The 16,805-nt window shown below is 43.0% G+C and overlaps 2 protein-coding genes across 2 annotated transcripts in view; both read left to right on the top strand.

Annotated features, from left to right (window-relative positions):
* The window catches only part of LOC124270945, a 45,391-nt gene extending 37,920 nt beyond the window's left edge, over nt 1-7,471 (top strand). Inside the window, exons 3-6 of the mRNA XM_046706010.1 lie at nt 1,281-1,584; nt 3,883-3,976; nt 6,543-6,597; nt 7,338-7,471. Coding sequence (XP_046561966.1) covers nt 1,281-1,584; nt 3,883-3,971 — 393 coding nt within the window. The 3' untranslated portion in view covers nt 3,972-3,976; nt 6,543-6,597; nt 7,338-7,471. The remainder of the gene's footprint in view (nt 1-1,280; nt 1,585-3,882; nt 3,977-6,542; nt 6,598-7,337) is intronic.
* On the top strand, nt 7,396-16,332 carry LOC124270911 (glutamic acid-rich protein-like; the record flags this gene model as incomplete). The annotated part of the gene is made up of 3 exons (XM_046705972.1): nt 7,396-7,566; nt 10,642-11,758; nt 14,065-16,332. Coding segments are annotated over 2 exons (1,125 nt in total), but the record flags the coding sequence as incomplete, so codon positions are not given.
* Nucleotides 16,333-16,805: the final 473 nt, after the last annotated feature.

Here is a 16,805-nt window from a genome sequence, read left to right as displayed (position 1 = left end):
TTAATCCTGTCTACCTTCCATGCCTGCCTTCCATGGTGGTTGTTAATCCTGCCTGCCTTCCATGGTGGTTGTTAATCCTGCTCCTTCCTTCCATGGTGGTTGTTAATCCTGGTCTACCTTGGTGGTGGGTGGTTGTTAATCCTGCCTGCCTTCCATGGTGGTTGTTAACCCTGCCTGCTGTCTACCTTCCATGGTGGTTGTTAATCCTGTCTACCTTCCATGGTGGTTGTTAATCCTGGTGGTTGTTAATCCTGTCTACCTTCCATGGTGGTTGTTAATCCTGTCTACCTTCCATGGTGGTTGTTAATCCTGCCTGCCTTCCATGGTGGTTGTTAATCCTGCCTGCCTTCCATGGTGGTTGTTAACCCTGCCTGCCTTCTATGGTGGTTGTTAATCCTGCCTGCCTTCCATGGTGGTTGTTAATCCTGTCTACCTTCCATGGTGGTTGTTAATCCTGTCTACCTTCCATGGTGGTTGTTAATCCTGTCTACCTTCCATGGTGGTTGTTAACCCTGTCCTGGCTTCCATGGTGGCTGTTAATCCTGTCTACCTTCTATGGTGGTTGTTAATCCTGTCTAGCTTCCATGGTGGTTGTTAATCCTCCAAATTCACCGTATTGTTTATGAATCTTGCATACCTTCAATAAAAGCTGTTAATCCATACCATATTGATATTCCATAGATTAATGTTTCATAAACGTTCTCTACTTGCTCACGATCGTTTGATATTGGTTTTAGTTCACGAGCACAAATTTACACTCTCAAGAAACAATATTGATCTCGTGCTTAAAAGCTGAAACATTCATTCAACGTGTTTATTGGATGAAGTTGAGCTGACTGGGTTATATTGACACTTAGAAGAATCAATTGACTGTGTAATGCTCTTCACTTAACATTTACAACCAGAGCGTGGAAACTATTGTGAATACAGGTTACTTTACCACTACTTCACACACCTGGCTTGTGTTAGATACACTTCAACTGAACTTTCACTAGCTCACTTTATTCATGTTTTGAAATATAAATTCAAATATTCTAAGCACAAAAAAACATCAGACATTGACTGATTGCTTTCCCGTGTACGAGAAAGTTCCCTAAGGTTGTCAATCGTTTACGTAAGCCTAATTCATTCTTCATCGAACAAAGCAGACATTTAATCCATCTTAAGGTACTTTAAAATTCGCCTCGTTCCTCAACCATTAATCGTCTAAGAGACATGTTGGGTCTACTCTGACTTCGATACATCAAAGGAGGTCTGACCATTGCTACTTGCTGTTTCAGACTCTTTCAGACCCATTAGAACTGGAGCTGCAGGGGGTCCACCAACAAAACCAACCAATCAGTGAGCATGGCGAGAACGAGGCTGTCATTTCAAACGAAGAAAAAGAGATTGTCGACAACTATGTTGAACCGGAAGTCAAGCGGTCTGAAAGAGTGAGCGCTGAGGATGTCGACCCCCATGGGGAAGACCTTGATGGGTTGTCCGACAACCTTGAAGCCGCGGATCAGGACGTCAAGAGCGTTCTGCGAGTGTTCCTCCACAGTCTCAAACAACATCCTGAGATCGTGGAAGACATCATTGAAAGTAAATGCCTAACTGCTGCTTTAAAACACATTAAGTGTACAGTGCACTCTCATGTAATGATATCACATCTTTTCACATTATAAGACGTAGAGTATTGAAACGGGGTACTGATGTTCAAACGTGTCCATACGTTCGCCTTTGAGACGTCTAACGATAGCAAATCAGTGAGTGAGTGAGTTTAGTTTTACGCCACACTCAGCAATATTCCAGCTATATGGCGGCGGTCTGTAAATAATCGAGACTGGGCCAAACAATCCAGTAATCAACAGCATGACCATCGATCTGCGGATAGCAAATCGGACGACCATTACACTTTTAATGAAATTTAGTTTCACAAACATGTGGCAAGTGGCATCTATCGTCCACAATCCGATTGGAAACATTTAATATTTTGTCCAGAGCAACTTAATGATTAGAGCTGGAATATGTTTCAGTTGGTCATGAGGGGTGTCTAGGAAATGAAAGTTCCCCGGGGCACACTCCGGGGCAGTCTAGGACATGACAATTAGCTCCACGCTCGTCCTTCCATAATAACCGGCTACTATGCCTGATTAACCCGTGAAGGTCCGGGTTAAAATGAACCTTCAGTAACCCATGCTTGTCGTAAGAGGCGTCTAACGGGATCGGGTGGTCAGGCTCGCTGGCTTGGTTGACACATTGTCATCGGTTCCCATTTGCGTAGATGGATGCTCATGTTGTTGATCACTGGATTGTCTAGTCCAGACTCGATTATTTACAGACCGCCGCCATATAGCTGGAATATTGCTGAGTGCGGCGTAAAACTAAACTCACTCACTCACTCACTCACTATGCCTGATCATGACCTTGATTAATGCTCAATGACTGGACCCATCCAGAATGAACGCTGCCACTGACCCAAGAGACACACCTGAACATTCCTACCTAGCCTTGCCAATGATCCCACCCCCAGCACAACCTTCCCCCACTCCCCTGCAGTACTCTTACCGCCCTGACATCCTGCATCCTCCACGTCACCCGGTGACAGGTGCCCATCAGCCTTCCCCTGACCTTTACCGTAAACTGTATAGGACATTAATGCTATTGAATGCGGCTATTGCATTACAAGCATCTGTCAGACGTAACTGTTAACGTCATTTGGTACTTCATTGAGCGACTGCTTGCATATCGCAGGTGAGCCTAATCACATTAATGTGACTTGCAGTTTCTATTCTGCATGTACAAGTACAGTTGCAAGTCGCCAAAAGTCTGACGGAGCATTGATTTCTGGCTCAAAGTAGATTACATACGGCAAATGCCAGCGGAGAACATAGTTTTCTTTAATATACATTTCCCACATGTCAACAGCACTGTAGATCACGCGATTAAAAAACCAGATTATTTCTAACTCCGTTGCCAGTTTCAAATGGATCTTGGATCGCAGACATAACATCCGCCATACGTCTTTAGGGACCAGTCAGTGAGAACATATTTTTAACGTAAAGCGACCATTGTTATACATCCACTTTGTTCAGAGAAGGTGAATTGTTTTTGCATTCCAAAACATATCATTCTTTGTGTCACTTGATACAGTGGACTGCTGTTGTTTGTTAAATCTCATTTTGTGCAGCACCATCCATCACCCATGCGCAATATCGATAGATCAGTCCAGGATTCTTGATCAAGGGATGCTATCAAGCCGGAGCTATAACCGACAAAACAAGTTGCAAGTCTTCTGCATATCTCTTAAATAACACATTTCACTCTGCAGACACAAATCATATACACCTGGGATCCCGAGTCTTGTTGCGGCAGGTTATGTTATCACACCAGTCTTCAGAAAGGGGAATGCTGTATGACTGTATACTGCGTGTGTTTACTTGTACATCGACATGTTGTGTGAGATCAAGGCCGTAGTTAATATTGATTAATAGGGGGAACCATCCACGTTAAAACAGTGTTATATCAATAGTTTGATGTACAAATTATTACAAAAATTAATCTGTAAAAATATTTGCATTGGTGCAACTGTCCGTATTTTCTAGTTCTGATTCCTGTGGCAGTGGCTGTACAGGCTACTTGGTTTTTGTTATCAGAAGGGTGGTTTGCGCAACACTCAGGCACACATGTACTCACAAGCATGCACGCACATCCACCCAACTTCCACGCATACACGTACACAATACTGCACGCACTGATACATACACACGCGCAGACACACGCACACTGACACACGCACGCTCACACCCATAAGGGATTCCCGTGCTTAAAATCTATGAAATGCTTGAATATTGCACAACACAGAGTTCCACCTTATTAACTCACTCACTTCTGTTTCAGAGGAAGGTGAGAAACTTCTAGGGCACCCGCTAGCTGACGACAGTGATAACAGCGCCCTTCCGCCTTCCAGGAACCTAGCCCGCAGCTGACCAAGGTGAGTGAGTCACCACGAGGAGAGTGTTGACACAGATCTCGTTGAGTTGTATCGACCCAAGCCTGTAGGAAACTATCATGTAGACGATCACGATGTTGGAAAGCAACGTGCCGCCAATGAAGCTGACACCTGGCTCGTTAGATATCCACCACAGCAAAATGTCTGCGTCTTAATACAGCGAGGTCATGACATGAAATGTCGTTTCATGTCGCGGTCAAGAGGATTACACTTATATAACATGTATGCGTGTGCGTGCGCGCACTTGTAATGATCTAGATTAATGTCAGTGATAGTGCTAGCCCACTAGATATCATGGCGCATTTTGACATACCCTCTGAGACGACTTATCCTGACGCTTTGTTTTATCCGCTGAATGCCGATCCCCAGACATCAGAACAACAAATACCATATGTTAGAGTCTTTTGGTAACACACCACCGGGCATCAAACACCGACCGTCAGCTCTCAGACAGACGCTCCAGCCACTAGACCACGGAGGCCGCCTTTAGCTTTACAGGAATACTTGGAATAAATCCCCGGGTAGTGTTCATCCCTGACATGGCGTTGATAGGTACAAACTGGTTATCTGTGAATTCTAATTACCGCAGACTACGGTTAACCACCATGTGTCTGAATGATATCAGACAGTAATATAATGGACCGCACTCCGGCGCAGTGATGACTTAGCATAACATCACTGCCACAGGCTAATTTGCATATCATGTGACCGGACTTTTCTCTTGTTTGTAAACAAACGCGCATATTCGTAATAAGAAGAGACTGGCCTTACTTAAGCTTTTCGGCGCGCTCTTCACAATGTTTTACATTGTTACATATGTATTCTTCCACAACTGCGACAGTAAGGTTTATGACAGTACATATTTAGATATCAAATTGGCTGCATCGTTTGCTCTCCATCGGCTTCGATGACAGCACGTGGAGCCGTACAACCTATGTAAACAAAGGATCGCTACGCAATCGAAATAGTGTTACATGTTTTAGGATATTTTCTCAGTGAAACTAAACCGTTCTATCAAAGATGTTTAATTAGATGTGTAGACTCGTCAAAAATAAAAGAGTTACGAATTACGTACAATATATTGAATGGACTGTGCAAGATGTCACGAATTGTCTGGCCTGTGGCAGAGGTACTATGCTGGCTGGCCGCATTGAACTCTGGGTAGGAGAGTGATAATGGACATAACCTTCGCTGAAGCGGATGGGGGACGTCCGGACAAGTCGTGGAAGGTGCCGCGGTTCTGTATACTGAGTTTACGTGTCTAAATCGTATCAACGTGGTTCGAATCTCAGATCTTCATGTTTATATTTCTTGGTTTGTCTGCACCATAAGTGGTAAACATGGAAGTCCTGTACCAATTCTAGCTCTCTTTAAACATTAAACTATGAAATAATATCCATAACAGCGTTTAATCCCTTAAACTCACTTGCCTCAATTTTGCGTCCATAACGTACAAGAATTCACACCGATTATAATATTTGGTCTTTAGAGACCACAAAGTACAGCTTGGGTCTTCAAAGCGGCAAGGGGTCGTGCGGTAGCCTAGTGGTTAAAGCGTTCGCTCGTCACGCCACAGACCCGGTTTGATTCCCCGCATGAGTACAATGTGTGAAGTCCATTTCTGGTGACCTCCGCCGCAATATTGCTGGAATATTGCTAAAGGCGGTGTAAAACTCCACTCACTTACTCCAAAGTGGTAAACAATTTCGAATAGTGAATATAACTGAAAAACTATCCACGTCCTCATAAACTCGGAATCCTTTCTACATGACGTCATGGGATTTTCGCCTGTGAGAACAGAAGAGCACAGAATCTGATTTTAAAGTTTAACTCACTTTCATTAGATTTAATTGCAAGCAACTTCATCTTGCATGACGGCTTTATTTAAAATGTGTCAATCCTTCCCTGCTATGCTTCTAACAAGGTAGCTTTTCACACGTAACAATAATCCCCCTTTTAAAACGACCAGTAACCCTACTCTTGAAACAGCCCAGCGTCCTTTTACCTCACACGAATATAGGACGATCCATAAAAATAAAAGCGTCATGTTTTTACATTGCCATCGGATCTTGGACGTCGATTAACACAGCGTCGCACCCCTAAGAGCCGGCCTTTTACAACGTCTGGTCACGAAGGGTTCTCGTCAGAAATGTCTAAAGCACACTTCTCCCCGTCCTACCTCGTGTAACTAGAATCGATTTTGTGCTGACTAACTAAACTTTATACTTAATTAAGTCCCCGATTCATAGCAATTTGACATATTCGACACATGTACGACAAATTCCGGAAAAACGTATTCCAAAGAGACCGCCATTACGTCACCACTGCTGGTTAGCTCCGTACACGATTCGTGTTAAAAAGCAGAAATACCTAAAACGAAATTATTCCTCTGATCTTTTAAAATTTGATGGTAAAAAGCTTAAAGCATTTTCAGGTCCCCGAGGTTCGAGACCTCTCACCTAACATGACAAAAGCAATTGGTCGTTCCGCCCCGGTGACCTCAATTAGCAATATTTCATTTAACGTATGGCTCCACAATTTATTCCAGATCCCGAAGCAAGTCGAGAAGAAGGCCGGGGGCGAATTTCCTCGTTTTATCTACAGTAAGTGTCAGTAGATCGATCTGAACGCTGTTCCCTTGAGGTGGTATGGCTCGTGTCGAGTGGCCTCTCAATCTTGTACCACTGGCTGATAGAAACCAGAACGCATCCTATCTTGTCATCAGAAAACCCTAAACGACAAAACCTGTTTAAAAAGGTAGATTAATCGATAAAATGCACTTCTCTTCTGATTTGGGGAATAGATTACAATTCAATATATACATAGATCATCACATCCCGACAGGTGGTTAACAATTGTTTGCTCGGCATTCTAGAAACTAGTGAGTTAAACATGAAACATACAACTTAACATACAACATTTAGCTTGATAACGATGTAAGAATCTACATCGAAACGTCGCTCAGTGCTGAAACAAGACATCCATAAAATTGAATGTTTCAGTCTTGGAGGGTTAACAATGTATTATTTTAGTTTGGTTTAGGATGTTCCAGTAAATGTTTCTTAGGGCTAACACTAAAAGCTAAAGGTTTTCACGTGCCTTGCCGAGTGTCGATGTCGAGTCATGGGATAAGATTACATACGACTTCATTAACCCAAGGGAAATTTATATGATTTTACACTCACGAAAGATCTGACTTTAACTCACCGAGATAAATGAGTTGAAATGTCACAATTTACAAAATATCATAAATATGTCATTCGATTGTCAGATGCGCAATAGGCTTAAAAGAAGACGTTTCTGTTGCGGATTGATATCCTACAAACATACCGTTAAATTGCAGAGTCCCCTATGCGAAATGCATTCGAGAGGAACCAGATGACCGCAGGAAGTATCAATAACGACGCCAGGCCACCCGTACAACCATCACACAACAACGAGGTTCCAGTAGCGGAAAGTCCCTCGTCGACCCCCACGATGTGAGTGATGTCAAGGCCACAGACGCTGACCTTAGTAACGCCATTCCCGTCATACAACAGCCCAACGCCAATCAGGACACGCTTGAGGATCAGGTTCGTGCGTCTTGTTCAGATTAATTGACCAAAGATGACTTCACACGATAGACTTAGATTGCAGATTTACATTTACAAACATATGTTTGTGTGTGTGATTTTCGCGAATACGGTTTACTAGTTTTGGAAGTTTGACAAAAGGTTGCCAAGCTACTTGGGCTGTCGGAACTATACATGCAATCAGGGTATGTAGATGATACGAACGGCACGGTAGACAGTGGGTATGATGAAACAAACACCACTGAAATGTAACGACTGACACCCGAACAACGCCAGCGGGCCCTGAGTATGATAGAGATGAGACTCGCCCATGCCTACATTGTTTAAACCATGGTTGCTTTCGTGTTGCTCGGGCCTACATAGTGCAACGGTACAGACAACCGGACAGACATCAGACAGGCCAAGAACAGGCAGACCCAGGGTAATTACGCCAGATAACAATAATAATCCCCGGAATCGATTCCTGGCGTTGGCGTCATCAGCGACTAATTGGAGCATACGGTTAGTAAACAGAAGATGCCTGGTGAATCAAGGCTCAAGGAATTAGGGCTTACGGACCTTACAGTGTACAGTTATTGTGAGGACAGTCAATGAGTGAGGTGGGCCGAACGACGTCAGTGACGTGACTAGCACCACAGTAGAACGTCAGACACACTAGCACTGTTTCTGCAATAAACGGCCAATTTACAAACACTGTTACCAAAGGTGACAACACATAAGTGTTGTTACCACAACATACGACCAATATATAAGCTCGGTTACCAAACCATCATAGACTGGCACTGTTACCAAAGGAGATTGACCAACAATCACGTGTTGTTACCACAACATACGACCAATATATAAGCTCGGTTACCTACCCACCGTAGACTGGCACTGTAACCAAAGGAGATTGACCAACAATCACGTGTTGTTACCACAACATACGACCGATATATAAGCTCGGTTACCAAACCACCGTAGACTGGCACTGTTACCAAAGGAGACTGACCAACAATCACGTGTTGTTACCACGATGTATGACCAATATATAAGCTCGGTTACCTAACCACCGTAGACTGGCACTGTTACCAAAGGAGACTGACCAACAATCACGTGTTGTTACCACAACATACGACCAATATATAAGCTCGGTTACCAAACCACCGTAGACTGGCACTGTTACCAAAGGAGATTGACCAACAATCACGTGTTGTTACACTGACCAACAATCACGTGTTGTTACCACTACATACGACCAATATATAAGCTCGGTTACCTACCCACCGTAGACTGGCACTGTAACCAAAGGAGATTGACCAACAATCACGTGTTGTTACCACAACATACGACCGATATATAAGCTCGGTTACCAAACCACCGTAGACTGGCACTGTTACCAAAGGAGACTGACCAACAATCACGTGTTGTTACCACGATGTATGACCAATATATAAGCTCGGTTACCTAACCACCGTAGACTGGCACTGTTACCAAAGGAGACTGACCAACAATCACGTGTTGTTACCACAACATACGACCAATATATAAGCTCGGTTACCTACCCACCGTAGACTTGCACTGTTACCAAAGGAGATTGACCAACAATCACGTGTTGTTACCACTACATACGACCAATATATAAGCTCGGTTACCTACCCACCGTAGACTGGCACTGTTACCAAAGGAGATTGACCAACAATCACGTGTTGTTACCACAACATACGACCAATATATAAGCTCGGTTACCAAACCACCGTAGACTGGCACTGTTACCAAAGGATAGTGACCAACAATCACGTGTTGTTACCACGATGTATGACCAATACACAATCACTGTTACCACAATATACAGCCAATACACCAGTATTGTTGTCAGATTATCTACTTCACTTCACAAACCAAATAACTTGTGATGAGGTACAGACACAATTGACTGCCTCAGGCAACAAGAAATAAGTTCACTCTCGACCATAAGTATTAATCGGCTGAGAATATCTGGAGGCGAAATACAAAGTTTTGCTGCAGTAGGATCTAGTGATCAATTCCTTGTGGCAATGAGAGCATTGGTCGAACAGGCAATCACGTGGGTAGAAACTTGTCAATGCAAATTAGGTTTTTATCAACTACAGTACAATCAAAATCAGAAATTCAAAGTTTATATTTGAAAAAACCAATGATTGCTTTCTCAGCATGTACGTAATTTTACGACGCGAAAAGAATGTCCCCGAACTGTACAATAGATGTCCGCTTACATGTTTTCACCCTTGCGGGATATTACAGGAAACTAGGATTTAGGTTGGTTGGTTTGTTGTTTAACGCCGCTCTCGGCAATATTCCAGCTATATGGCGGCGGTCTGTAATGTAAATAATAGAGTCTGGACCAGACAATCCAGTGATCAACAGCAATGGCATCGATCTGCGATCAGCGAGCCAGACCACCTGATCCCGTTAGTCGTCTCTTACGACAAGCAAGGGTACGACAAGCAAGGGTTGCTGAAGAACAATTCTAACACGGATCTTCACGGGTCTAGGGTTTAGGAGTACAATAGGGAAATCTATCTGTCGTACCCGAAGTGCTGCTTATGTGTCAAACTGTTTAAACAAGTGTCCACTTGATCTACCTTCCACAGCATCGCGAGGGCGGTTGGCCCAGTCGTCTATAGGCACTTCAATTTGCAGTTCGCTACGTAGAGTTGTGTCCCTTGGGTGCGACAGGTTCCTATGATTGTGGGTTCGAATCCGTTTCATCCCGATTATGTGTCTAGGTTTGTCAGCACAATAACCGTGAGTTTAACCAAAGTAGTAAACATCTGTGATCTGTGGTCATCGGACTGTCCCCCAACATTAAGCTCACGCCCCGCGGTATAACCAGAATACTGATCAAAGCGATGTTAAGCCCAAACGACTCACTCACCCATAGCAATGCTTTCGTGTGTGATGTTTAAAAGTAGGGATATTTTATGGCATTTTCATCCAAAGACACGTCTTAAGATGAAACGTTACACACATTTAACTTACCTCATTAATAATGGATATAACCCAATGAATTCTTTAGCAACGTTGGTCATTATCAGCTTATCACTTTCATTACAGATACATATTCTGCCCGATCAGCCTGAGCAGAGCGGACCCATTGACATAGCCGCGCTCCAACAAGCGCAGGATGAATACAGTCGAGAGAACCCCTTCATCAACAGCCTTCCCCTCTTTCCCGAACACAAGGAACAGCAAGAGTCGCAGGTTGAGGACATCGTGGAACCTGACCAGGAACAGCCTCACGTGCAGCCTGTAGATTCTGATGCTCCGGAAGATGACGTGCCCCATCTACAGGATACGGAGATTGTCAACACTGACATAGCTCCTGAAGAGGAGTCGGATGTTATAAAGGAAGGGGGCGAATCCGAGGAGAAGAGGTCACAGGACGTATTGAAATCTGGGGAAGAGGGCAAAGAAGCGGACACATTAGTGAAGTCGGAGGAAGAGGATGACGAAACTGACAGTATGCCAACAGAAGCAGCTGTAGAGGAGAGCGTTCAAGACTCGCCCAAAACCAAACCACCGCATCATCTGACCGGGAGTGAAATCGCTGCTAATATGTTGCACAATCCCGTTGAAAGTGAAAGTACGGTGCCATACTATTATTACTACTACGACTACAACAAGGACGGTGGGAGAGTTCCCGGAGGTAAGCTGGCTGCTTCAGAGGAAGGCGAGCATGAACAGGAAGAGTTAGAGAACATCAGCGATGAGAACAGACCGACGGAAGTGGAGACAGAGACAGATGAGGAAGAGGGGGATGAAGAGGAACACTCACACGAAGACTCAGAAGAGGCTGAGGAAGAGGAGACAGATGGTGATGATGAAAGTGAGGAGGAAACTGAGGATGTGGATGAAGAAAACCAAGAAGGGGATGAAGACACAGGCGATGACACTGAGGAGGATGAAGCTCAGGAAGGCGATGAGGAGGGGGAAGAGGAAGACAGTGACACAGAAGAGGAGGAAAACGACCTTGACGAGGAGGAAGAAGGGTCACGACGAGGAAGATGAAGGCGAGAAGGAGGAGGAGGAGGAAGAGGTTGATGATGAAAGTGACGAATCCACGGACAGGACGAACTCTCATAAAGTTATTGCTGTGAATGATTACAGCCAACCCGATCCAACAAAACAGAGAGTGCTCATGAAACAGCCACTGGAGGGTGACAAGAATGAGGTAACTCTTGTAACTAAATAGTTCATAGACTTTAGATCACCATAAACAAACAGTTATGCTTTTACATGCATTGGGAGGCGGGGAAGCCATGATCTAAGATTGATCCGGCACTCAACAACAAACTCACAAACCAACATCGTCTTCGATGATAAATCAGGTTAAGAGACTTGGACGTTTTGGCGTTTCGATGTATCTCACTCAGGATTTCCTCTAGTCCAGTCGTGAAGCTCATTTCTGGTGTTCCCCGCCGTGATATTTCTGGAATATTGCTAAAGCGGCGTAAACTCCATCTCACTCACTCACTCGAGTCCGATCAGTAAGCTTATGGACATCTGGGTACTTTCATGCTTCAGTTAATATTTTACACAGTTATAACAGGTTGATACACACAAGAAAGAATTGGAATTTCTTTGATTAGATAGTATTCCCTTAAGTCTTGAACTGGCATGCATACAGTATTCTAAAGAAGCAAACATTTGATTTTTAGGGGGCAGGGGTGAGATTTGGGTCTGAGACAAGTATACCATGTTAATACAGAAAACCCACCTGTTGAACGATAACTATTTTGAACGTATACGTTTATGCAAAATGGGGGTTCGGTACGAGGGATACAAGGGAAGATTTGCTTATCACGACGATTTCACAGGGAATATTACTGCTCGGACTGACCAGGCCTACTCTGCGGATCAAACGATACATTGTCTATGTCAATAAGTGCATTATGTAAAGTGATATAGCCAGTTAGCTACATATAGACTGAAAGAAAGGCTACACTTTCACTGCCTTTCGGCGCAGCTTCCTCTTGAGAACAAAGAGAACAACCAGTTGCCCACAAGATGAAGTGTCGTCTGCTGGAGTCAGAAATCCAAGCAGACGACCACAGCCAGACACATGGGACTTACAGGATTGATTGAATGATTTCCCATTTCCTTATTTGTTCCTAGAGACGCAAGTTAATGTATTTATACAAGAGGAGGCTGTTTGAAAACTAATTCGGTTGTAATCACAAAACCTAACTACGACTATGTGTTTTATTGATTCAATCCTGAAACGATGACTTCATGTTCAGCTTTCACTGCATGGCAGTCACAAGGATGCATGTCTGCTATCTGTGATGAGCTGAACGGTAATTCATGCAATATCGCAAAGACTAAGAATGAAAAAAGACCTACCAAAGAAAGTGATTGAGTGGGTTTAATTTTACGCCACCTTTAGCAATACCCCAGCAATATCACGGCGGGGGACACCTGAAATGGGCTTCACACATTGTACCCATGTGGGGAATCGAACTGGGTAGTCGGCGTGACGAGCGACCGCTTAACCACCTGGCTACCGAACCGCCCCCTACCAAAGAAAAGTTATGTAGTACAGAGCGCATAGTCTCACAAATTATAAGCAAAGACACAAGTTTGCATCGTATTGTTAAGAACCTGCATCATGTTCACTGAAACCAAACACAGTAAATCACACATACATGACCATAGCAATATAGAGTTTATTATTACTATGCAGATTTTACAGGATTTACGTCATCAACTGCCCGGCGTGCTCGAGAGCACACTTTTGAATTAACTTAATTAACGTAATATATTACAGTATATAGGATTAGCTACAATTTACATGAATATTATTGACGATATATCTAATAGTTATGGTTACCGTTTATCTTGATGTGATATATTTCAAAACTATAAAAATTCAGGACAAGAAGTAATATTTCAAACTCCAAGAGGCTCGTGTTTGTGTTTCATCAACTGCTGTGCTTTGATTGTTAGCGCTATATATGAGCAGTGACCTAGTGAATGGAGTTTAGGGCACTTTATTATACACTTATTATTAATAATTACCGAAGATCCCATGCTTGCAAGAGTAACATTTTATTATGGCCAACGACAGTCGTAGTGGGGGTTGCTTTGTGGAAGGAGACCCTAGGGCGCTAGCATAAAGTATCTAATGCTTTGATTATCGTAACGTTCACATCCTTTAGGACATTTGTGGTGCTAAGATCGCTTGTAAAGTTAGACAGGGTCGATTACTCCCCCACTGTGGTAAAGCTATATACCGCCCACGTCGTAATAGTGGATTAACTCACTCACTCACCGAACCTTGGGGTAGCCTAGTGGTTAAAGCGTTGGCTCGTCACGCCGAAGACCCAGGATTGATTCCCCACATGGGTACAATGTTTGAAGCCAATTTCTGGTGTCCCCGGTCGTGATATTGCTGGAATATAGCTAAATGCGGCGTAAAACTAAACTCACTCACTCACCGAAGCATGTAGTCATAATGTCCTTCGATCCTTATTTCAGGCTGATCTGCTGTCCTTGAAAGCTGAAACACGTGGCGCATCCAACAGACCCGACGGTCCAGCTATGTAAAATGGCGACACAGATTGGAGCCTCGTTTTCGTACTCGCTACTCTCGGCCACAACAACATCTTAACTTAAGTTGATTAGTGCGAGTACAAAAAGGAAGCTGGCTAAACAAATGTAAAAAAGATATCTATGTTCATTCCTTAGATGACTTGAGTCTTGATGGTATTAAGTTGTTATTTTTCTATAGGATGTCAGGACAGCTGGTCTGATATGGTTTTGTCTCGAATGAAAGTAGAATGGCTAAAGACTTTATTGTATATATTAACATTATGACATGGAATAAGAACATACTAGTATTCAAATATTTATGTGTATTTATCTTTCTCTGTTAATTGTATTCAAGTGAGTTTGTTTTGTGTTTTGTTTCTTGATTCAACCACAATCAATCATTATGTCACTTCCGGTTCACTGGTTATGATAACGCTGTCGAGCAACACCAATATTCATTCAACATACAGAACAAACAAGTATGACGGTTCTAGCAGCTTAATAAGCATCTACGAATCGTATCTTTGAACCTAAATCTTAAACTTAAAACATTACATCATAATATATCCACTGTCAGATTTGTATTTCCGACCAACATGGACAAAGAAACTTGGCGAACTGACATCAAGACATGATGCACTATGGACCCTGCAGACAAATTGTCTCTTACTTCAAAATGGCATTTGAAATTAATTTCCTGTGAAGTGTACTTTAATGAAAGTGCTACTACGGTATCTGTATCTGTTAAACTTCCTTCGTGAACGCTATCCACCAAATCGTAACGCTTTCCAGGACTGATGAATAGGACCTCTTTATCAGAATGATTTGTATATGCCTTCGTGAACAGAATTTAGAACTACAACGTCGGAAGACAATCAGTCTCGATCATCTTCCGAAACAGATTTCTATTTGGAACGAATGGTAAAATAGAGATGAAAATTATGTGACATTAAACTACATTCGACAAAAAGGGTTAGCATATCCTGCTCCACCGTACTTAGCAACATGAAATGGTCTGATAAGCAAGCCTTTGTTAAGTCCACTGTTGATACTGTTTTTTCTTTGTATTCCCTCTTACCAAATCTTTTGAAACTGGTATTTCTTACTTAATGGCTGCATTCCACATTAAAAGAACGACTAGCATTCACACCATTCCGACATGATCTGGAAGCGATCTCCGGTCCCCAACCCTGTTCTTCATGGACATTGGCTAATGTATAAACAAATATCATGCATAATTCACAGAATGATGTACACGGTGTGATCTAGTGGCGCCTGTATAGCAGGTGTTTGTTTCCTTCACCACGTGTGTTTAGATTTATCAAATAATATCCAGCCTCAGTGTCACAAATAGTTTCTATGAAAATCCACTTGCTGTGTAGTTTGTGACTTTTAACACGTGTTTTTAGACATGAATACATTCAATGATTCCCTATTACCCACCTCTGACACAATTTATGATAATTTGTTTTGGGTCAAAACCTATCCACGTGGTCGTGTAAGTCACAGTAAACCTATTAGGCATTATCAGCTATCTAATTTTGTAAATAGTGTTTGAATGTTTTTCTGGCATTTAGTCATTCGTTTCTTTAGAACTCTCTCCTGAAAATTTTAGAAATATTTAATACTGTGCTGTCGATGCTTGCAGTACAATTCAAAGAACAAGAACGACCGCTTTTGAAAAAATGCAGGGGACCGGAATTTGGATAAGAAGAGTGTTTTTAATCCAAATGTTTGCCTCAAGGTTTCTGTCGTTTACATTTTTCTTCGGTTAATATACATATCAGGAATGGCTTCTGATGTGCTATTCCTTGTAAAAAAGGTGCAAATTAAGTTGGTTTCATTTCCCCTTGTCGGAATATTTCGGAAAAGTTTCAGACCCTTCCCAGGAAATAATGGTCGATGCCCAAAGGCGCAAAAAGCGTCAGTGACGTCATATTGCTTTGTGGAAACCGTAGACGCTTCGTGATCACCATCCGGACGAGTGTAGGCTTCTAGTCATTATGTAGAGCAAGTTGTTGCCGACTGGCCTCGGGCGTGATGCCTTTGGCCACTTTTCTAATTTTATATCGGTATGGTCTCCTCAACTAGCAGCTGCTATTCTGCCCTACCCCCTTCTCCGAGTGGCGTCGTCTGTGATATACATGCGTTAAACCTGTCTGTAGATATACATGTTGTCTGTTGTCACAAGGGACCAAATAAAGTTATACTTTAGATGAATGTTCTGTTTTTGTCAATCGTTTTGTCAGTGTATTCCGCGTTTGCATTCTGGGTCGAGATAGACCTACGGCTTCCCATTGCTGCAGTTAGAGCTGACTAGAATGTGAGTCAGGTTCTAACAATGTCTTCGGCTGATTGTGTCTTCCTCACACGACAGCATAACTCGTGTACTCGTGGTATCAGAGAAGTGGTCAGTCGGGTGGTCAGGCTTGCTGACTTGCTTGACACGTCATCGTATCCCAATTGCGTAGCTCGATGCTCATGCTATTGATCACTATTTACAGACCGCCGCCATATAGCCGGAATATTGCTGAGTGCGGCGTTAAACAACAAACACCCACTCTCCAACCCGTACTCCAGAAGTTTCTACCATCAACAGGGCGGTGGGGTAGCCTAGTGGTTAAAGCGTTGGCTCGTCACGCCGAAGACCCGGGTTCGAATCCCCACATGCATATGGGTACAATGTT

This window comes from Haliotis rubra, unplaced genomic scaffold, assembly GCF_003918875.1.
Source record: "Haliotis rubra isolate DU_JTF1 unplaced genomic scaffold, ASM391887v1 Scf156, whole genome shotgun sequence".
Taxonomy (NCBI): Eukaryota; Metazoa; Mollusca; class Gastropoda; order Lepetellida; family Haliotidae; genus Haliotis; species Haliotis rubra.
Note: the sequence above shows the minus strand (reverse complement) of the source record. Positions and strands in the feature narration are given on the sequence as shown.